The sequence below is a fragment of the Octodon degus genome, unplaced genomic scaffold (genome assembly GCF_000260255.1).
Source record: "Octodon degus isolate 3935 unplaced genomic scaffold, OctDeg1.0 scaffold00011, whole genome shotgun sequence".
NCBI lineage: Eukaryota > Metazoa > Chordata > Mammalia > Rodentia > Octodontidae > Octodon > Octodon degus.
The window spans coordinates 11,195,729-11,218,809 of NW_004524587.1; the positions used below are offsets into that span (position 1 = coordinate 11,195,729).

Sequence of the window (23,081 nt, forward strand, 5' to 3'; positions counted from 1 at the left end):
CAAAGCGAGACAGGAAGTAGGGAAAGACTTCGAGAGTCATGTTTCTTTTGCCAACAAACAGAAGGCAAATAGTGGCTTCCTGAATTTTTTAAAACTTCGGGAGGCGGGGGGAGGGTGACGAGGATGACTTGAAATGAATGCTGCTATTTCTATCCAAATACTGCGCTATGTTTTTCTATACTGACAAGAAGGACGAGGCTTAGCTGTACTCCTTTATAGAGCTAAAAATCCTGTATGATTTTTTTTTAAATAAAGTAACATAAAATGAAAAAGGCCAGGGTCCTCTCCAAACAGAATCCTGTTCTAATGAGGGGATTTTAGAGTTGTTTATACAGCGTGGTGCTTTATCTGTATAAAGCAAAGAATCTCTCCAGGTATTTTCTGTGGATTGATCTCATCAAGCCACAGATTTATTAAAAAGAAATATAGATAGAGGGAAACGGGCCACTGTAATTACACATTAGTATATATTTTTTAAAAAGAAATAAAAAAACTGACTCTGAGTTTTTTAGTCATTGAAATGGGCCCTGCACATCATGTATGTGATGTAATGACAGCTTTAGACTAGGGATGCTTTTGATGCATTATTAACCATAAAAAAGACATTAAATACCAAGCTTGAATGCCATGGGGATGCATATTTCACTAGGAATTATTTTTCAATGTATGCTTAAAGTTTATTTTGGTAAACAGATGACTGGAGGCTGTCAGAGCCAGAGTAAGATTTATGTTCATTTGGAATCTTCTTGAAAGGAGAGGAAATGTCTGGGACCTGTGGAACACCCGCAGCAGAATGTAAATCTTGTCTTGGCTCCAGGGAAGGTTGAGAAGTGAGTACCATGCAAACAGTGCCTCCCAGGGATGAGCTTTCCAAGAGGGATCCAGAGGGATGCCTGCAGGGGAGGGGCAGGAGGGGAACACATTCTAGCCTCTCTAGGAGGAAACAGCAGGGCAAAAGCAGCTGGGCTGGGAAGCTGGCCTTGCTGCCATGCATCCGCTGCAAAGGTCAGCCGGGACCCCATCCTCCACTTCGGAGTCGGTGCTGGACAGGCACAAGAGCCATTCCCATGGGGCTGGCACATTTCCAGGGATCCTGGTGAGGGACAAGGAACTTCCTGACCATGTGGGGGTCTCTGATCTTTAGCAACCAAGAGAGGCACTGCTCTGTCCATGCACAAAGCGCTTCTGTGGGGGATCTGCAGCCAGAGGAGTTACTAAAGATTTGCAATCCAGGAAAGTTCCAACTGGTACCTTGCTGGACCTGAACACATTTCATTTTCAGGTGATCAGAGGTAGTACTGTCTACCTTCAGAGACTGCTTCTGCCTTCTTACTATTTGATATTGAAAAAGTCTCATCCCCAAGATGCACGTGTTGGGCAGATTAACATAGCTTAATATCTCTGCTCCGGGCTCAAACCTTTGTACACATGCAACACAACACATTCTGTCTAACATTTATTTCATAGGTACTTAACCCCATATGCAGAGCCAATGGGCACACCATATGCATCTGTACATACTTTCTTGCTCATTCCTGCCCATACCTGATCAGCTCCAAGTACCCAGCAGATGTTATTGCAACTCTCGGGCTGGAGGGTGGTCTTTATCAGGTCAATGATCCATGATTTGCACTAACAGGATATTAGTGGTATGAAGAATGCCTGCAAAATAGCAGAGAATGCCTTGGGAGTGTATTTTCTTTTTGCAGCCTTATCATCTTGAGCTTTTGTTGAGACTGGTTTAATATTCTCTGGCGACATTCCAGTTCCTGAATATGGCATCAAATTAGACCATGCATTTGTGTCCCTGTTTCTTAGAGGAACAATTAATTGGATCAGGGTTTCAGCTATGCTGATTCTATAGTCACAACCCTCAACAGAGGGAGACTTTGTCTGGCTGGGAGTGTTTAAAAGTGTTTCATTTTTACAACTTGGGGTGCTACGAGGATCCAGGGGGTAGAGGCCTGGGATGCTGCTAAATCTCCCCTAATTCACAGTACAGCTTCTACCATAGAGATTGCTGTGAGGGGGAAGCCTCATGCTGATCAACGGCAAAGATGCCCACAATACTTCACGACCAGACACAGCTGCGATTATGGTTTAGCTAGGTGGCACCCAATTGGTTACACTTGAAAAGGGAAGAGGAGTCCAAATGTGAGTTTTGTACTGAATCTTGATTCAGTCTTGTGAACTTTCTTACATGGCAAGTGGTACTATGATGTTGCCACTTCTGAGAGACCCACAGAGTGTGGCAGGAAACACAGAAGTTACCTGGGAGGGTAGTGTCATATCCACCCTATGGTTGGAGAAATGGAGGTGCAGTCCACCCACTGGCCAGCCTGAGGCCCTAACAGGGATGGCAGTGTTGAACAGAGACCAGCGACCCTCCCACTTTTAGCCTCCCACCTGTCAGTCTGGAGTAGGAGCCAAGATCACACCGGAGATGCAACACCTTCCTTCCCCCTCTCTCCTGTATATAGAGATGTAGCAAAATGCAGGTTAAGTTGCCTTTAATCTTTAATTCATACACAAGGACGTGCTGCACAGAGTGAAATAAAGAGTAAACTCCAGAGGCAGCAAGTTCTGCGGGTTTGGCCAGATCTTCTTTTTCAAAGACAGACAGCCTAGGGAATCGCAAGGATGGCCTTCCATTGCCCTCTTAGATTCTTTTTATGGCAAAATGCTTGCTTTTATCCATTCCTACCCCAACCTCTGATTCCCACAGGCTGGGGAAAGCAAACAGCAGTTGGAGGCATGTCTGCCCTGGCTTGTGATGGACACAGGAGATGGAAAACCCTGGGGAGACAGTGAGGGCTAGAGTAAGAAGAAGGCCAGGGCTGGAGGTGGCTAGGGGGAGCAGCTCTGGAGGCAGTAGCCCATGGAACTACTTCTTTTTCTGTTTGGGTAGAAGGATTTGGTCCGGATGCTCCCTAGTTGGCTACTGATTCCAAGCCCATGTAGGTATTTTTGTATTAAACAATATCAGAGCAGCTACAGAGAAAGAGAACTTGTTCTTGTTGTATTCACCATAAAAGTAGATGCACAGAAAAAAATAATTGTGGGGTGGAAGGGTCTAGAGAGGGTAAGCACAAGCAGAAGAAATCAGCTAGGACAAGCTCGAGTCTTTGACAGGGACTTGAGATCTAAAGCCAAAAGGGTGACAGAGAAAGGGACCTGGTGCCAGGAACTGTAACCAGCAGCAGATGTAGCTGCTACTGCTTCCTCCTCGACACATCTGCCCTTCGCAGTCAGCCTAGCACAGCCCAGCCAAGAATTAATGGTAACTCGGATCCCAGCAGCTGAAAGGGCTGTGGTTCCAGGAATGGCAAGCACTGTCTGAGCTGGGAACACTTGCTCCTTGGGGAACACAAGGAGCATGAGCAGAGCAGAAGCTTGAAAATCTGGTTTCCAACCAGCTGAACTTGGGACCTTGCAGGCTTGCAGTCAGGGCAGCTGTGGTCCTGACTGTCCTCGGGCGGCCCAGAGGGTTGGGCCTTTGGTCCAGATGCTGTGTGCTGGTGTCTGAAGAAACACCCAGCCCCTGCTCAGAAGGGAGACAGCAGGGCCTCGCGTGGGCCTCGCGTGTCATCCTGCTAGTCCACCAGCTGCATCAAATCCCAGCCAAGGCAGCCGGAGTTATCCTCATCTGCCAGACTGGATCAAACTTTACAGACACTAGCTCTAGAGATTCTAACAAAGGATTGGTTCTTTCCTCATTCGTTTTAACGTTGTTTGTGCTGGAGATTCCCACTGTCAATAATGCTTTCTCTGCATTTAGTGCAGGGATTCTTCCATTGGTCAAGGCCAGCCATGGGGAAATGAAAGCACTAATTCATCCACCAGTTCAATATTTCATGCCAAATGAGTAGCTTACTTGTTCTAAAACTATGACGCCTGGTCTACAGCTCCAAGCCAGGCATCACAGATAGCAAGAAAAGGTATTCTTTGCCCTTTAGAAAGTAATTATTTCCTAGTGACCCCAATAATGTATTCATGGAGAAGATGTGCTATGCCCAAGTGATGGACCCTGAATGCATCCAGAGATGAAAAACAACAATACATTTGGTCTTCTTGAGACCACCATGCTCTTGATAAGTGGTGAGGGAGCACACTTATACCTCTCATTTTAAGAATCACCTCCACTCTGTAGCTATAGCACAAGTGGGGACTGCCTCATATCCTGTCCCTGGACCAGTGTGATCTCATGGGACCATAGCTGGTAGGCAGAGGAAGAGCCCATGAAGAGAAGTGCATCCTCTGGTCATGGTAATGACATCATTAAGAATGAATGACCCCAGCAGTTGTCATCTACGGAGAACAATGGTTATGTGCTATGAGTACGTGCCAACATGATTCTGCCTCGTTCTCAGAAAGACCCTTTGGGTAGATATAAATTTGACAATGTAGACAAAAAGGTTAATTGACAAGGTTCAGTGACAGTTCTGGAATAGAACTCAAAAGCTATAGGCAAAATACCATGGTTTTGGGGCTGGGGTGATGGCTCAGTAGAATAAGTGCTTCCCTGGCAAGTGCAAGGGCCTGAGTTCAATCTCCGGTTCCACAAAAAAATTAGAAGGGGCTGGTGAGATGGTTCAGTGGTCTAAAGCACCTACTTAGAACAAGCTTAGCAAAGCACAGGGACCGCGGTTCAATCCCCCAGCACCACATGCCAGCCAGCCCCACCCCCTGGTGGGCTGAGCTGGCCACACACACACACACACACACACACACAAATAAATAAATAAATAAATAAAATTTAAAAAAATACCATGGTTTGGATTCTTGTTGTCTGCCACATTGATGGAGCAGATCTGGTACCCGGATGGAGATGGCTGTTCTTTTGATCCGTTCTCCTGCTACTAGCACTGAGGATGTCTGAACACATCATTGAAAATCGCTAACTGAACAGTTTTCCTGTTGGTAACATTTTAACACCGGGTCAATAGACCATAACTAGTAATATCTTAGGCTCTTGGACTTGGGTTGATTTATCCTAAGAGATACTATAGAAAGAGTGAGAAAATTATTATTATTTTTTTTTTATTTTTTTTTTATTTATTGTGTGTGTGTGTGTGTGTGTGTGTGTGTGTGTGTGGCCAGCTCAGCCCACCAGGGGGCGAGGCTGGCTGGCATGTGGTGCTGGGGGATCGAACCGTGGTCCCTGTGCTTTAGCCAAGCTTGTTCCAAGTAGGTGCTTTAGACCACTGAGCCATCTCGCCAGCCCAAGAGTGAGAAATTTAAAGACAAATTTCCTAGATACATTATTGGCAGAGAATTGGGATGACTATGTGCTGGGGCTGACTTCAGAAATGCTGATGTGAGCTTTTGTCTAAAAGTATCCCCTTTCTTTCCTGAAAATCTCACCAGTTTTCTGAGTTATCTTATGTGGGATATAGAGGTGTTAGCAATTAAAGTTAATAGAGAATTGGTGCATTATTGTTAAAATTTTATCAGAAATTGGCATTTTCCTCTTGAAATAGGTGCATAAATAATTACCCAAAGTGAGTTTTTCTAGTATTGTTGAACAAAAATCTTTACCAGTGGGAATACATTTCTGAAAATTTAATGTTCATGAATTTCATTAGGTTTCATTAATGAAACTTATATGGGAATATGTGATTCTACCTACAAAAGTTCTATTTATAGTTTTTTTAGATCACTTTAAGTGAAATAGGACCACATAAAGCAAAGATTTCATGGGTAGGGCCTGACCCATAACTGTGTGTTTGCGTGTGTGTGCTTTTGTGTGCTCCCACTTATCTTACGCAATGTTTTAAAATTCCAAATTAACTGTCAATATATAAAACCCAGGTGATAGTACATAAAAATGGTGCTTAATGGATTCTCCTAAAAAAAGAAATATTTTGTAGCAGGGCAAACACCTGAGCGAAGGTTAAGGGAGGCCACTCCATCTGCACATAACATGTGCTACGCAGCTTGCCACAGTCCCCAGTACTTTTACTCTGGTTCTGCATTGTGAATTTCCAGGGTCTGCAGAGGCTTTGACCCCTTGAGTCCCTGGCTTCCGTTTGTACCGTGGCAGGTGTCTCCAGTGTTGAATCAGTCTGTCCCTAGCAAAGCATTCAGTTTCTATGAGGCAAAAGGCCTCTGAGACAGGCACAGGCTGGCAGGCAGCCTTGCACAGTCCTTGTAGCATCAGAGAAGGCTGGCGACTGTGCGTGCCTCCAAAATGCCACGTGCTCAGCTCGCACGTCCCCATTATACTACAGTGGCTGCTGCGAGATGCGGTTGCCGGTTTCTTGTGGCCCCCTCTTCCTCCCGTTTTCTTCCTTTCTGCTGACAGTAGACCCTTCCCTCTGTACCCCCTCCCCTCTATCATGCATGATTACAGCTGCCAGAGATGGTACCTTCATCCTGGCCCAAACTTTGCCTCCGGGCAAGGTCTGCAGCATTAACACTGACTATGGCCTGAGAGAAGAGGCCATGAACCCCTGGGGCGGCTATTAGTATCGGACTTTAGACATATGACAAGTTAAATAGGCTTTTGTGGGCTGGCTGGGAGACAAGCACCACACAGAAGGCTTTTCTAAGTGAAAATGTAACCCAGGTTCCACAGGATGCACTTAAAATGAATTTGTGAGCATCGTAACCCATTACTAATTCCAGAATTTCTACATTCTGGGAGATGGGGGCCTGGGGAGATGGCTCAGTGGAATAAGCGCTTCCCTGGCAAGCACAAGGGCCTGAGTTCAATCCCCGGTTCTGAAAAAAAAAAATTCTGGGAGATGATTGGGCTTCCCATTTGGCATTTAGGTTTTCTTTGGGCACAACCTGTGCCTGATTCTCTGTGTATCTCTATGGATGGGCAATGGTACAGGTACATTTATGGGCCACAAAGGGTCCTGGAACTGGCTGGCTATTTGTGGTGGGCTCACTTTGTGCAAGGTGCTGGGGAAAGGAGAGAAAGCTGTTGGCCGGCAGGAATTTATGGCTCAGTGAGCAAGTTTGGAACATGGTAGGAAAGAGGCAGATTGATGGGATGGTAGGTGAGGATGAGTGAGATCAGAGAAAGCCACAGAGATTCAAAAGTTAGCAGGACCCAAGATACTCTCACAGAGGTGGTTCGTCACGAAAGTGCAAAAGTAGGTAATGTTTTAGGAAACCTTTCCCAAGCGATATGATTCTTCAGAGGGAGAGTCCATCTGGAGAGGAGAGGACTTAAGGAACAACCTGGCAGAGAGGAATTTCAGAATACTGAGGAAAGGGGTCGGGGTGGGGGCTGGCTTGGGGAGAGTGTAGTCCAGACATAAGGGAATGATGGGAAATTAGGGAGGGAAATTAGGGAGTCAGGACCACATTGGAGGAGGCCCTGGATACACACATAGGACAGGTTACGTAGGAATGCCAGGGGCTGGGCAGGAGCGGACTGAGGGTTCTGACCAGATGTGGGAAGGTCAGTTGAGCAGCTGCTGCACCAAGCAAGAGGTTATGCAGCACTTTGTGGGGAGGAAGCAGGAGGGAAAAGGTCTAGTGGTTGCACATGAATGTACTTGTAGCTAATGGAAATCTCAAGAACTCTCTGGGATATTGTTGCTGATGGTGTTCACTCTTATATCATTTATCCAACAATATGACTCTGATATGGTCATTAATCCTTCCAGCCATCCATCCATCATCCATCCATCCGCTGAATAATATTTGCACGTACAGAGGCATTTTCATTTTGATATTTGATTTAGAAGTTTTTTCCTCACACAAGAGGACCTTGTCTAAAGGTCAAAGACTGGGTAAACAGTGTTTTAGGATGATTTACCTAAACAAAATTCTCTGTATGTTATAATTAATGTTTGCCCAATTTGGTTGATTTTATCATTTGCATGAAAGATATTTTAAGTAGGGGTAGATTCTGTAGTTTAATTTTTTTATGGTGCTCTTGGTGAGTACCCCAAAACCCACTGCAATTATCAAAGACTCTGATAGTTTCTGCAGTTAAAAATAATAACAACAAACTTGCTTATCCCTTCATAGATCAAACTTCAAACATAGAACCCTTCTTTTATTGAATACTTCCTACTAATTTCCCAAGAACAGCACTGTGAGAAATATTGTTATGAATTATTATTAAATCCAAGGCATAGAGCTTCATGTGCAACTCCAGCTGGCATATCAGAAATAAAGGATCATAATTCAGGGTGCAAATGACACAAGAATAACTTCCATTATCAACCACTGAGTCACGCATCAGCAACTCATGGAGCACCTACTATGTGTCAGGCTGTAGATGTAGCATTAGGGATACAGCAGTAACTAAGAGAAATTGGTCTCTGTATGTAAGGAAATCACAGCTTAATAGCATAGAGTCTCTGTTCTAATTCATGATGTATTTGCCTCTCACTCTCCCACACTCACTTTTCCTACGAGTTTCCAAATGTATATTTACAGAAAGCAGTTTTATCACAGGAATATTTCATAAATTCCTTATTATAAAAGGATAATTGAGAGGTAGCACTCTAACCTAGTATATTTCTCCAATAGCTGGTAGATCTGAGAATAGCCTTATTGGGAAAGGCACTTAACATATACTATACTATCTTTTTTTTTTTTTTTTTTTTTGGTAGAAGACATTAGCATTTAATCTTCCAACCTGACAGACCTAGATGCATTCTTGTCAATGTAGAAGACTCTGTTGGAGGTGGCAGAGAAGCCAAGTCCAGCACCCCGGTTGTACTTCCAGCTAATGGCCCGGTCGTAGTCCTGCTGCAACTTCTGCTGCAGGGTGTCAGCTGCTACCTTGCCAAGGGCCATGTTGGGCCTTGTGGTCATGCAAGGGGAGCAGCTGACGGAAGGGGACAGATTCTTAAAGCCACCCATAAGTTTGAGAAATTTCAGTTTCTGTTCCTTGTTTTCAAAATCTGCAGTATCCCACTGGCCAAACTGGGTTCCCGTCCACTTCCTGGGTTCAAATGCTTCTGTCTTGCCTGACTCCCGATCAATCTCTTCCTGCAAGGCCTTTCGCCTCACCTGGTCTATGTGTGCCTCGTCCATGTTGCCTTTCTTCTCCATCACCACCTCCAGGTCTGTATCTGGCTCCTCCTCCAAGGGGTCTACTGTTACCGTGCTCTCTTTCTTCTTCTTTTTCTTCCTTTTCTGAGCCAGCTCAACAACTGGATTTTCTTCCTTTTTCTTAGCCTTTGTTTTCTTCTTCACTCTGGCTTTAGGGTGATCTCCTAGTGGGATGTACTCTACAACCTCAATTCTGACTGGCTTCTTCTTCTTTCCTTTCCTAGGGTTGGTCTCCATGGACCTGGAGAGCTCAGAATGGCCTGGGAGGGTGTCTTCTTCCTGGTGCACTTTCTTCTTCTTCACTTTCCTGCTGTGTTCTCTGGAGCTGCCCTGCTTCCCTTTCTGCCCCGAGGATGCCTGCTCCTCAGCCCCCTTCTCCACCATGCATCCATACGTAGCATCTCCTGCCTCACAGAGCCAAGGGTCCTGGACAGAACAGGCTGTGGTATCCTGGTCCTTTCTTTCCTTCTTGTGTTTTTTGGGCTTCTTGCAAACTCTGGTTGTCTCCTCACCCAGACTGGGGTCAGGGGAGGTCTTTACCTCTGAGCCCTCTGATGTGGCCAAAGGCAAGGTCTTCCTCTTCTTTTTCTTCCCACTGAAGGACTCTGAGTGGTCAAAGGCCTGCTTCCTGGGGCTGGGTGACTTCTCTGTCTGTCTCGCTTGTGATGTGAGCTCAGATTCTGGGAGTTCTTCATAAAAGTTGCTGTGGCCTGTCTTTTTCTTCTTTTTTTTCTTCAACAAGGGTATATGGGACATCTGCTCTTGGCTTACAGTCCTAGAGTGGGATGTGGTCCTCACAGAATTATCAGCAAAATAATTCTTATCATTTACACCTGAGTATTGAGTCTCTGGTTCTTTGACTACCTCCTCCTCCTTCTTCTTCTTCTTTTTCTCTGGAAGCCCAATATCCAGGTCTACTTTCTGAGTTTTGGTGATCATTTCTGCAGCACACACCGCCCCGCCTCCACGTGAGAGCCCGCTCAGCCGTCATACTATACTATCTTAAATGAAACAAATTGGCAACAGATTTCACTCATGTCTGGAATCTTTTCTTTTTTCTTTCATCCACCCATCATCTATCCATCCATCCATAAGTCCATCTATCTATCCATCCACCCATCCTTCCTTCTATCCATCCGTCATCCTTCCATCCATTCATCTGTTCATCTATCCATCCTTCTGTCCTTCTATCCATCCATCCTTCTGTCCATCCATCCCATCCATGTGTCTACTCATCCATCTTTCCATCCATCCATCCATCCATCCATCCATCCATCCATCCATCTCACCCATGTGTTACACTTTGAGTCTAGTTGTCCCCCCAAAGCCTCATGCAGTCATGGGGTGGACTTCTAGAGTTTGTGATTAACTCATGATCCACTGGGATTATGGGTGTGAGTGCTGCTAGGATTATGGGTGTGAGTGCTGCTGGGATTATGGGTGTGAGTGCTGCTGGGATTATGGGTGTGAGTGCTGCTGGGATTATAGGTATGAGTGCTACAGCTAGCCTGTGGTGGCTAGCCTGAATGCAACATAAGGGAGACAAACTTGCTCTCTGTAGTCATTGTTGCTGCCACTCCTCCCTTTTGCTCTCTGCTCTTTGCTGCCACCATGAGTGGGTGCTCTTTGCCCTGTGCCACTCTGCCTTGGAGCCAGCTGAGTATGAATCAAAACCTTTAGTAACTATGCACTAAATAAACCTTTCCTTCCTTCATTTTGGACATTAGGTATTGAGCTGAGTACAGGCAAGCTCAGCTCAGCCAATGTGGACTTCTATCTGATCAACTCTGGATTGTTCTGTTGGATGCAGCATTCAGTCACTCCTGGGAGCCAACTTTTCCTTTTATTATCACAAACTGTTCTCTCTTAGTCTTTTTTTCCCCTTTTTTTGTAATGATGCCTGACGTTCTAAAATTATCTAGGAATATGGGCAATATAATTGGTAATTTCTCATTGTATATTTAAAATAACAATAAAAATTGGCTCTGTATTGCAAATCAGTAGAAACAGGCTATGCTTATAAGGGATTAAGGGAAATTTTAGTCATTATGCCTGCATGTTTTGTGAGCTTTCTGTAGAGGATAAAAGTGAAACTTCAGCTCTTAACTATCCTGTTAAAAACTATATTTTACATGCAGTGTAATTCTGCAACCATTAAGCCTTAAATGGGTATTAAGACTGATGCAAAGTAATGAAACAGACAGTGAAAAAACACACCATGGATTCTTCAATCTGGAGAGTAAAGGGCTGATTCATCTGTTTCCCAGGCCAGGCAGAGACAAAGGACCTCATTGCAGATGGGGCTGCCTACTCCCAAACCTGAGCACTCCTCTCCACTGTGCTTTGCAGTGTGGAAAGCATTATTAATGTCGGTCTCACCAGCGCTTGTAAAAGATTCATGGACCATTTCCTCCCCTTCCTGAATTCCCCTGTCTGTGCTGCTGCTGCCCTGTGTTTATGACCTTGCTGTTGGGCACTCTGGTGACACAAGCTGCAGATTCCGTCACTGGCCCATTTTCTGTCACAGACTCCTAGAGTCTGAAAGAGGCTGAGCAGGGTAGTGACACTTGCCTGGTGTGCGTGAGGCCCCGGCTCTCACCCCTGCCCCTCCCCAGACACACACCCTGGGAGAAGGGAGGCACTGAAGTTCAGAAAGGACAGTGATTTGTTCAAACACCGAAGGTGAACCCAGACCTGAATCCTTCTAGGCTTTTGTATTTTATTTCTTTGTGTTTTTTAATTTACTTCTTCCTTTTCATTTAAAAAAAAAATTTTATGTATATGGTATAGTCCACAGCTTGATCCTCCTATTTTCAGTCTCCCCAGCACTGGGATTACAAGTGTGTGCCACCATGCCCAGACTCAGTCACCAGCTCAGCACGCCCAAGGGCAGGGCCAGTGCAGCATGCGGTACCGGGGATAGAGCCCCAGTCCCTGCACTTGACTAAGCAGGCACTTAGTCTGCTCAGCTGTCTCACCGGCCCCCTTTCTATTCTTGACAATATCTATGGGATCCTGTTTAGAAAATAAGAGGAGGAAGATGAGCAAAATCCTACGAGGTGAAAATATAAGTTTGAGGAGAGTCAGATCAAAGGTTGTGGGAGTTCCAAGGACTCCATGTAGAAGGCGTGAGGGGATTCAGAAACTGCCATGCCGTAGCATAACGCTGCGTGCAAGGTTTATACCATCAAGGACAGCAAATTCATCGGACCAAAGTTTGGAGGCACATAGTTTCAAAGTATCTCTCCTTTAGTACATTAATCAACTGTAAAAGGAAAAGTAGTAATTATATGGTAGGAAAAGCCAGCTGACAACATCTTAACCAAGTGACCAAGGTTAATATTCCTTCTAAGATATATTGACACCATCTACCCTTGTAAGGACACTGGAAATTGCACAAATCATTGTGGGATATTTTCCCCCCAAATGCACAGTATCAGTGAACCCACGAGAAAATACCATGCATGTCCTAGCCGTGGGATGGTGCACATAGTCATGGATTACTGCTTTCAGTGTCCAGGTCATGCAAGGTAAGGGAAGACTGAGGAATCGTCACAAATTGTCATGGACTAAGGAAAAAAGATGACAAAATGGAACATGGGCTCCTGAAACAATAGAAGGGACGTAAGTGAAAAACCTGGTGAAGTCCAAATAAAATCCATAGTTTGTTAACAATATTGTAGTCTTAATATCAGTCATATTATACCCAATAAATAAGAAAATGAATTCCTCAACTTTGATATTTGTGCTGTGGTTAGCTAAGATGTTACTTGCACTGTGGTTGTTTAAAAAGTGGAGTGAAGAATATATGAGAACTCTCTGGACTACTTCTATAATTTTTCTGTTGCCTAAAGTAGTTTCAAAAGTTTTTTTTTTTTTTAAAGGAAAAGGTCATGGAAACAAGGAATGGAAAGAAAGTAATGGGATAAAGACGTAGCACAGCAGCTGACCATTCATTCTAGAACCTTCTAAATCCTAAAGGACATGCTGAGGCCATGGGGATCCTGCCACTTCCCCCTCGGGTTAATCTGAACTTGTATGTTATCATAGCCATGACATACATAAGTTAAATAAACTAAGTCCCTGGGTATGGAAGGGATTATAGAAGAGTCTGGTTTCTCCTTCGGCAGCAGCTGGTGACCAGAGGGTCAGGGAGCCCTGGCAAGCATCTTTCAGACAGGCTCGGGGGAGGCAGCCATCCTCAAGATTGTTTCTGGAAGCGTACCTTTCCTAGATACCTACAAGTGTCACTGTCACAGGAAGGGAAAAGTGGAAGCTCAGGCAACGATGGTGGGGAGGAGGGTTTGTCTACTATAGTTACTATATTATGTGGCGTACATGCTCCTGACAATGAAGTGTGTTCTTGGAAATGTTCTTTTCATTTTTTGATGCATCATTGCAGAGTGTGTGCATGTGAGAGAAACAGACATGTCAGGATTCCAAAGAAAACAGCCTAGGCCTGCACTGCATTATGTATACAAAGCTCTGTGTACGTTAGTGATAAATTTGCAGAAGGGGTGGGAATGTGGTTTGGTTGGTATTTCCAAATGCAAACCAGGTCTCCCTTGCTCTCCGTTTGGCTGTCACTGTTTTCCAACAGAATGAAAACACCAGCATTCAAGACATGTTACCAGAAACTTGGTTGGCAAAACATTTAGATTCTTTTGGATAGAAAATGTTCATTTCTTCCATTGGGTTCTTTTCCTCCCTAATTCCCGTGGCCATGATGGTGACATTTGGCTCCAGATCCATGGATATGGTAGAAAAAGCCTTGTCCAGGTTCCAGATCTTAAAATCTCATGTAAGATTAACATGGACGTCAAACTGACGCTACCAATATAAGACATTTAAACACTCAACTTTAGGGTAAACAAATCCAGTGGCAAAGGTTTGGGCAACTCCAGCAACATTCAACAACACAAGTCAGATGTTGGAGAATGCCAACCTCCCAGGCATAAGCCTCTCACTGCATCCTTGATGAGAAAAATGGCAGCAGGACAGACTGGCGAATGAAGGAAAGAACTAATAATCATTGAGTGGTTTTTCTGAAGCAGATAGTATGCCAAGTGCTTTTATACACTGTCTCACTTAACATTTGCAATGAAGCAACCATTATTCATAGGTGAGGACATGAGCCTCAGAAACCCGATGCTTGCCTAGGTATCCAGTTTGCAAGTGGAGAAGTCAGTATTTAACTTATGTGGGTGTGGCTCTAAAATCTTTGTTCTTTCTCAAAGTTAGTATGGACTTTAGCATGTAAAACTCCTGTGTTGAACACCTTCCAGTTTCTCACTAGTTCAGCTACTGGCTTAGCCTTTGATAGGGTGAAGTGGTGTCCGAGCTGTTCTTTGCTCCAGTGTTCTGCCACGCAGAGCTGAACCTTTGTTCTCAAGGCTGTGGAACAGGCATGACCAAAGTTCCAATGCAAAGAGCCAGGCTAGCTGGCAGCGGAAGGTACATGGTGACCTCTGCCTCCCTCATCTGCTAGCATTAACTATATGTGACATGACTGTCATGCATAAGTCTACCTGTACTACCATTTTATGAATATGGTGCCACCTTTTGTATTTACTGATATTCTATACTCAGTGCCTAATATCAGTTTGTCAAATGGATGGATGTATAAATGACTGAGAAATAACGGGCCAATGTATCACATACTTGATTTTTCCCCCCCAATTTTTTTTTGCGGGGGGGCAGGGGCAGAAGCAGGGATTGAACTTAGGCCCTTGCACTTGCCAGGGAAACACTTATTCCCCTGAGCCATCTCCCTGGCCCCTAAATTTTTATGACATTCTATGTAAGTGCTATGAATGTTACATCTCATTCACTAAAAAAAAAATCACTAAATCATGACTTTTAGAGGACCATATATTACATAATATTTAAAGCTCTTATTTAGTCATTCTCAATCAGAGTGATTGTTGCCCACCCCCTACCTCTACCCCCAGTGGAAGGGACACTGGCAGTCTCTGGAGACATGTGGTTGTCACCAATGGGGGTGCTACTGGCATCTAACAGGAGGATTCTAGGAATGTGGTAGGCCTTTTGTGTTTCCCGGACAGTTTCCTCCATGACAAAGAATGTTAATAGTGCCAGACTTGAGAAGCCCTCTTTTGTTTGATTCAGTGGTGTATGCTTGAAGGCAATCAAACTGTGGCTTATTTGGCTTTTCTTCTACATTAATTCAGATTTTTGGCTAACCAGCCCGGCTTGCATGGTCTCAGTTTGTCTGAATTAGTGAGGAATGTGAGCGTTTTCCTGGGGATATATTTCTGGGAAGGCCAGGAAAGCTCTGGTGGTCTTCATGTTTTCACTCCGTGGCGATACTTCTGCATTCATTGACTAGCAACTGGTTGTCTACAACTCAAATTACATAATGAATCCAACACATAAATTATTTACCCAGATTTAATTCCAGCAATTGTTATCTTTGAATTTCTTCCTCTGCCAGCTAATCTGGCTCCTTGAATTGGAATTTTGGTCATGCCCATTCTCCCGCTGTACTAAATTATCTCTATAACATAGTATAAACAGAACAAGCTTGTGTGTGATATGCTTAACTGTTAATTTACCTAATTAAACTAATTCAATTAAATCATTTACATCTTTTTGGTAACATGCCAGTTGATACTACAGCAGGAGTGGGATGTGTTAGAAGACGATCGTTCAGCAAATGACTGGAAAGAAATGATGCAACACAAAATGAGAGAACAGTCCAAATCTCTTGGCTTGAAAATTAAATGATACTGAAAAAAAATGCTGCTTTCACAGGGTACTGTGATTAGCTATTTTTCTTAAATCAATTTTCTCTAGAAATTGGTATTTTAACATAGTAACCGTAATTTATTGTAGAGAGATATTTTAAACACTATTTATATGTTCGCATATTTGGTATGTTTAAGTAATGTGTGCTCGTTCCCACATTAGGGTATGATTAGCAAAATCTTTTTTGGTGATAGCAAGACACGAACTGAACAGTTTCTTTTGAACGAACCTGCAAAATAATTTTGCTAAATTACACAAATATCTTTAGGATACATACATATTTCATTTACAGTCATCATTTAAACATCTCTGTCACAGTAATAAATGCACAAAAGCAAATGCAAAACACTTTATGCCAATAAAAATCAACAGAAAATTTCCAGCAAACTCTAGGCAGGAAAGCCTAAATAAATTGTCATCTTTGTAGGTCCACCATAGCTTCCATCCTTTGGCAGAAAATAGAGTTGTCACCTGTGGTGGCACTTGCAGGTGGCCTAGACTTGACAGAAGATGGGACCATCACTCCTAGCTTGGGCCCAGGTGGGAAATGACACTGCCCGGCAGGACCTGGTCCACTCCTTAGCAGTACACGCACAATCTGAGGCAACATTTTGCTTCAGCTCATCCAGCTCCAGAGAGCAGGACGGTTTAGGATTGTTTTTCCATTTTAGAGACCAATTGCAAATATTTTCCTTTTTTGACACTTGGATGGGGCAAATTGGAGTTTGTAAGTATCAGTGTCTCATGGCAAATATCTGATATGGATCTTCTTCCACCATCCATACTAAGCTTCTCTTCCAGTAAATACCCATTCCCTGAAGGCAGGGGACAACGTGTCCATCCCTTTTACCATGCAGACACAATGAATGCCACATACAACACAAGAAATATTTCACAGTTAAGAAAGAGTAGAGATTTGTTCACAAATCCAAATCATCTTTCTGTCCAACACAACTTTCTCATTCAGCTTCCCATTGGGGCAGAGGTGTCATGAACTCAGTTTAGGTCTGAATGGCCTGCCCAGTGAATTCAATGCCCAAAGCACACCCATGAATTCTCTCTAAGATGTAGTGGTCTGTCCTCTCATGCTCTCTGTCTTCCTCCTTTTGTTCCCTGTAGTCCTTCCTATTCCTGAATTCCTCAGCCTTCTCAGTGGTCCCCAATTTCCAGTAAATACCATGGATTTGAAGAAAAATAGAAACATTGCTATTCCCCCTCTTTAGCTTGCCAGAGCTGCCATAACAAGACAGCCTGGAGTTGGGTGCCTTAAATCATAGAAACACTTTCCCTCACTTTCTGGGAGCTGTAGGGCTAAAGTTGAGGCACTGGCAGGGTTGGTTTCTCTTCAGGTCCTTCTTGTTGGCTTTTATGGATACCCACTTGTTCCTTCCACTGAGTGTCTAGGCCTTAATCTTCTTTCCTTAATCTTCTAAGATCATCTTTCAGATTGATTAAGTCTCACCATGATAGTCTCATTTTAATGTAATTACTGTGCTAAAGGCTCATCTCCAAATACAATCACATTCTAGAATACTGAGGGTTAGAGCTTCCACATAGAAAATGGGGCACACAATTCATCCCATCATACTCCTCTTTGTTATTCAAGGGATAGGTAGGAAAAATAATTCAGAATTCTTGCAGCTTCCCTGATTACAAGGGAGCCCACCACTGTATAGCTCAAAGAATAACTTTTTTTTTTTTTCCTGAGAGTGTTGAGACCCTGGTGGTGGCTGAAAATGTCAACTGCCTTCCTGACTCCCCGCCTTCCCTCTTTCTTTTCAATGTCATTCAATTTCCATCCTCCTCTGCATACTGCTATTCTGGCATAGGCAGTCTTGTGATCTCATGCACTTGGCAGTGATTGGTTTGGATCTAGCCATGTGACCCAAAAGGAAGAAGGGCTTCTGGGAAAAGTTTGGCTATTAAGAAACCTAGAGCCCGGGCCAGCTCGGAGCGAGCCGTGCCATGGTGCGTCCTCTGAACTGCATCGTCGCCGTGTCCCAGAACATGGGTATCGGCAGGAACGGGGACTTGCCCTGGCCCCCGCTCAGGAATGAATTCAACTACTTCCAGAGAATGACCACAACCACCTCAGTGGAAGGTAAACAGAATCTGGTGGTAATGGGTAGGAAGACTTGGTTCTCCATTCCTGAGAAGAATCGCCCTTTGAAAGACAGAATTAATATAGTACTCAGTAGAGAACTCAAGGAACCTCCCCAAGGAGCTCATTTTCTTGCCCCAAGTCTGGATGACGCCCTGAAGCTTATCGAGCAGCCAGAATTAGCCAGCAAGGTGGACCTGGTGTGAGTTGTGGGTGGCAGCGCCGTTTACAAGGAAGCCATGGATCGGCCAGGCCATGTCAAACTGTTCTTGACAAGGATCATGCAGGAATTTGAAAGTGACACATTTTTTCCAGAAATTGATTTGAAGAAATACAGGCTCCTCCCAAAATACCCAGGTGTGCTTTCTGAGGTCCAGGAGGAGAAAGGCATTCAGTACAAATTTGAAGTATATGAAAAGAATGATTAACGTGAAGGTGTACTTTGATCTATTCCAAGTTGTTTCTCTTCCTCCTAAACAAATTATGTGTTTATAAGTTAGGAAAAAAATGCTTTTTCTGGTTTGTGATCTCTGGAAGCTTTTTCTGAACAGATGCCATTTGAGAGACATTTAGGGGCCAAGGAGATAGCTCAGTGGCATAAGTGCCTGTATGGCAAACATAAGGTCCCAGGTTCAATCCCCAGTACCACACGAAAAGCAAGAGAGAGAAGAAAAAGAGGCTGATCCCTGCCTGGCAAGCATGAGATGCGGAGTTCAATTCGTGGTTCCAAAAAATAAATAAAAATTTTTAAATTCTTTTGAAAAAAAAAAAGAAACCTAGAAATAGGGTCTCAAAATGGAGAGCCATGATCCAAAGGAACCAGAGCAGTTGAGGAAGCTGTTTATTGGTTATCTGAATTTTGAAACTACCAATGATAGCTTAAGAGAACACTTTGAGAAATGGGGCACACTCACAGATTGTGTGGTAATGAGAGATCCTCAAACAAAATGCTCCCATGGTTTGGGTTTGTGACTTACTCTTGTGTTAAAGAGGTGGATGCAGCAATGTGTGCTTGACCACACGAAGTGGATGGGCGTGTAGTGGGACCGAAGAGAGCTGTTTCTAGAGAGGATTCAGTAAAGCCTAGTGCCCATCTAACAGTGAAGAAAATTTTTGTTGGTGGTATTAAAGAAGATACAGAAGAATATAATTTGAGAGACTACTTTGAAAAATATGACAAGCTTGAAACCATAGAAGTTATGAAAGACAGGCAGAGTGGGAAAAAGAAGATTTGGTTTTATAACTTTTGATGGTCACGATACAGTTGATAAAATTGCTGTTCAGATATACCACACTATTAATGGACATAATTGTGAAGTGAAAAAGACCCTTTCTAAATAAGAGATGCAGTCTTCTGGGTCACAAATAGGCTGTGGAGTGGATCTGGCAACTTTTTGAGTCATGGAGGAAACTTTGGAGGTGGTGGAAGGAATTTTGGCCGTGGTGGAAACTTTGGTGGAAGAGGAGGTTATGGTGGTTGAGGAGGTGGCAGCAGAGGTAGTTATGGAGGAGGTGATGGTGGATACAATGGATTTGGAGGTGATGGTAGAAACTATGGTAATGGTCCTGGTTATAGTAGTAGAGGAGGGTATCGTGGTGGTGGACCAGGATATGGAAACCAAGGTGGTGGATATGGTGGTGGTGGAGGAGGATATGATGGTTACAACGAAGAAAGAAATTTTGGTGGTGGTAACTATGGTGGTGGTGGGAACTATAATGATTTTGGAAATTGTACTTGACAACAGCAGTAAAATTATGGTCTCATGAATGGGGACAATTTTGGTGGAAGAAGGTCTGGTATTCCCTATGGTGGTGGTTATGGATCTGGTGGTAGAAGTGGTAGATATGGTAGCAGAAGGTTTTTAAAAAACAACAGAAAAGGGCTACAGTTCTTAGCAGGAGAGAGAGTGAGGAGTTGTCAGGAAAGCTGCAGTTACTCTGAGACAGTGGTCCCAAATGCATTAGAGGAACTGGAAAAATCTGCCACAGAAGGAACGATGACCCATAGTCAGAAAAGTTACTGCAGTTTCAACGGGAAACCCTTCTGCTTCAGCACTGTCATAGCCACACTTTGCAAAAAGTGCAGCTATAGATTAATGCAGTGGAGTGTCAATTAGATGTACATTCCTGAGGTCTTTTATCTGTTGTAGCTTTGTCTTTTTCTTTCTTTTCATTACATCAGGTATATTGCCCTGTAAATTGTGGTAGTGGTACCCGGAATAAAAACCATAAGGAATTTGTAACTTAAAAAAGAAGAAACCTAGAAATAGATGTTCCATTTTTACCACTGGACTACTATAGGTTGCAGTGTAACACCTAGAATCAGTTCACACCGTAGCCTGAAGGACAATGAAGAGAGGGTAAGCCATCAAAGACAGCAGTACGCTAGAGAGTTGGGGAACGTTCAGGTTCTTGATGATGGCAATAAGCCACTGAATCTTCCTATCGGAGAGCCCATCCTAGTACTAAACATGTTGGTGGGTGGGGCAAAATGTTTCTTATATTTAAGCCACTTTGGAACAGATTTTTACTACTTTCTCCACAAAGCATCCTCACCCATAGAAGTAGCCCATCACTCACCAGTCACACTTAGCACCTCGGTGGCTTTATTGAAGGTAGTAATACCTGCCTGGTCACATTGTGGCGGAACACAAGTGACATTAGTCACGTCCAGTGCTCATTGCATTTCCCTCCACTGACCTGGTGCTCTGTAAACAGCTATGACCAGCCTCGGCTCTTCTAGGGGCTTGCTGCTACCCTGGACCTTGCTCTTCTGGAACCTTCTGTACGTGTGTTCATAAGCAGAGGAGTGCAATGGTTCAGGCTGCCAATGTTTTTGTTCTCAGAATTATAAGGAAATTTGCTATTCCAAGAATCTCTGCAACACAGATCATTTGTAAAGTAAGGACTAATGAGAACTATTGACCTAAACATCAACTATCTCTTCTCTTTAGCAAAAAGGCTGCTGTTATTCTACAGAGATCTCCCTTTCATGCAATGGTTCAGCAGGATGAACTCCTCATCTGGAGCTGTCTAAAGCAGGACACAGTGCCTAGCTGTCCTTTGCTTTGTTTTTGTCAATTGCTTTCTCCTCCTCCTCCTCCTCCTCCCCCTCTTCCTCCTCCTCCTGCCTTCCACCACAGAGCCTCCTACATTCACTCACTCTATCTTAGTAAAGTGCTCCACTAATAATTCTCAATGACTTCTTACTGAACAATTGTGAGTCTTTTCATTTGTAACAGAAGCTGGGAGGGAAGTGACAACCAGAACATGAACAGAGGGAAGCTAGGGAAGGACCTTCCGGGGAGCTGTTCTACCGGGTAATCCAGTGGCACTTGTACTTTTACAGTCACCTCTGCCCAGACCCTGACAGGCTGCATGCCAATGCTGGAGCCACTGGGGGGCGCCCAGATGGTCCAGCCAGGATGGAACCCTCATACATGCACATATACACCTCACCCAGCTAACAATGTACAGGCTTAATCTACTCTGGGCACAATGTTCCATATTTTATGAACTCATTTAATCACCATACTTCTAAAGATACGAAACCCATTTTATAGATAAAAGCACTGAGGGTCCCAGAGATGACTTGCCCAAAGCCTTGTCACTAGTGAGTAGAAAGCCAAAACCCAAACTATGGCCCATGATATTATGTTCAGGGTGAAAGGGTCTGATGAGTGGCCCACACCCAGGATATGCTGACAGGCCCGTAGGAAGGGCAGGTCATCTTGCTAAATCCTTCCTGCATGCTATTCATAAAAGCAGCTCTAGAGAAGATCTTATCACCACTCCATGGTCCTGGACAAATAGACATCTCGGCTCATTTCACCTATCTGAAAAAACTAGCACATTATTATCTTTCTCTTGAGAGCATTACAAAAATCAGATGAGGAAAATCTATCCAAGCACATCAAATAGCATTGAAAATGTCTCATCCTCATAGACATGTAGTAGGTGCTCAATAAATGAGAAATCAAAGTAGGACAGAACCTAATACCTTCCCTTAAAAAAATTCAGTTTCATTCTGTCCACTGTGGCTCCTCTTTTTTCATCCTACTCTTTTACCCCAGCCATCCTGTAGCAGACACACACTGATATAGCCTTGGCTAGACACACCTCGGTGACCGACTAATCCCAGCTGGCATGCGTGGGGCCACTCACAGCCCTGGGAAGCCTGGTCGTGCTGGGTAGAGCTCACTGGTGACAAATGGGAGCTCTGCCTCTGACCTGGTGGGGACAATCAATCACCAGAGGTGCTCTTTCTACATATGCATGGGAAAAGCAGCCTGACCTTCCTGGGGAGGCTGTCAGCCAAAGCTTTGAGAGTGCTTGCTTATTTGTTTGCTTGCTTATTTGTTTGCAAAAGAGAAAGAAGAGACGGGGCATGGAAACACTGGGGAGAGTCTCAAGAAAAAAACAAAAAGTCCCCCTAACTAAAAGGGAGAAGGATAGCTGATGAATGGTCTGGGCAGATGGGGGTGCTGTCCTGCTTGGCCTTTGGAAATGACATGCATCGGGGTTAGTAAAGAATTTGGGTCAGAGTTATGAAAACCATTCTCATAGTGAAAGAGTTTGAATATAATCCTGCAGCCAGGAACACCCAAGTGCACCTTCACATACCCACAGGATGTGTGAATATATGCGTGTCATGATGTCATATGTGTGTGTGCGCATATGAGAGACAGCCACTGTGTGTATCTGGATCATTGAGGAAATATGTATATGTGGGAAATACTACATGGCTGTGCTGCAGGAGCCACAGCAAAATTGATGCGCAATTCAGAGATACTCAGCATCACCTCCTTTTTAGCATAAATGTAAGCCTAGGGAAAGAGATCACACAGCGTGCCGAAGACACACCTTGAACATTCTCTCCAGATCCTCAGAAAGCACCAGAGTCCACTGCAGCAGAAACTTCAGAGAAACCCAAGGCAGCACCCTTCCCTCTCCTGGTCCTGCCCACATACATAAAGATGTCAGCGTGTTGATTATTCGGATTAGACTTTTAGTGTAATTTACAGGGTCCAGCCATTGTGCCTGGGTGTTGGGCTTGGACTCGCTACCCTGACCATGCCTTTTTTTAAAATGTCAGCTCAGCTGTGATTCATGGCTGACGCTAGTGACATTGCTGCTGACCTGAAAGAGTTAGGCAGCAATATTTAATTAAAGATGAGAGAGAGAGAGA

At 44.0% G+C, this 23,081-nt stretch overlaps 2 protein-coding genes across 2 annotated transcripts; one reads left to right on the forward strand and one right to left on the reverse strand.

Annotated features, from left to right (window-relative positions):
• Positions 1-8,592: 8,592 nt before the first annotated feature.
• Positions 8,593-9,966, reverse strand: LOC101578178 (lysine-rich nucleolar protein 1-like). The gene has a single exon (XM_004625814.3). It carries the CDS (start codon positions 9,961-9,963, stop codon positions 8,593-8,595), a length of 1,371 nt encoding a protein of 456 aa, XP_004625871.1. The 5' UTR covers positions 9,964-9,966.
• Positions 9,967-17,731: 7,765 nt separating this feature from the next.
• On the forward strand, positions 17,732-18,321 carry LOC101578577 (dihydrofolate reductase-like). Its single transcript, XM_012513564.2, is given in 1 exon segment — positions 17,732-18,321. A coding segment is annotated over 1 exon segment (564 nt). The 5' UTR covers positions 17,732-17,757.
• The last annotated feature ends 4,760 nt before the right edge of the window (positions 18,322-23,081 follow it).

Excerpts from the sequence above, each read along its gene's own strand:
- LOC101578178 (XM_004625814.3), bottom strand. The coding sequence starts at position 9,963 with ATGATCACCAAAACTCAGAAAGTAGACCTGGATATTGGGCTTCCAGAG.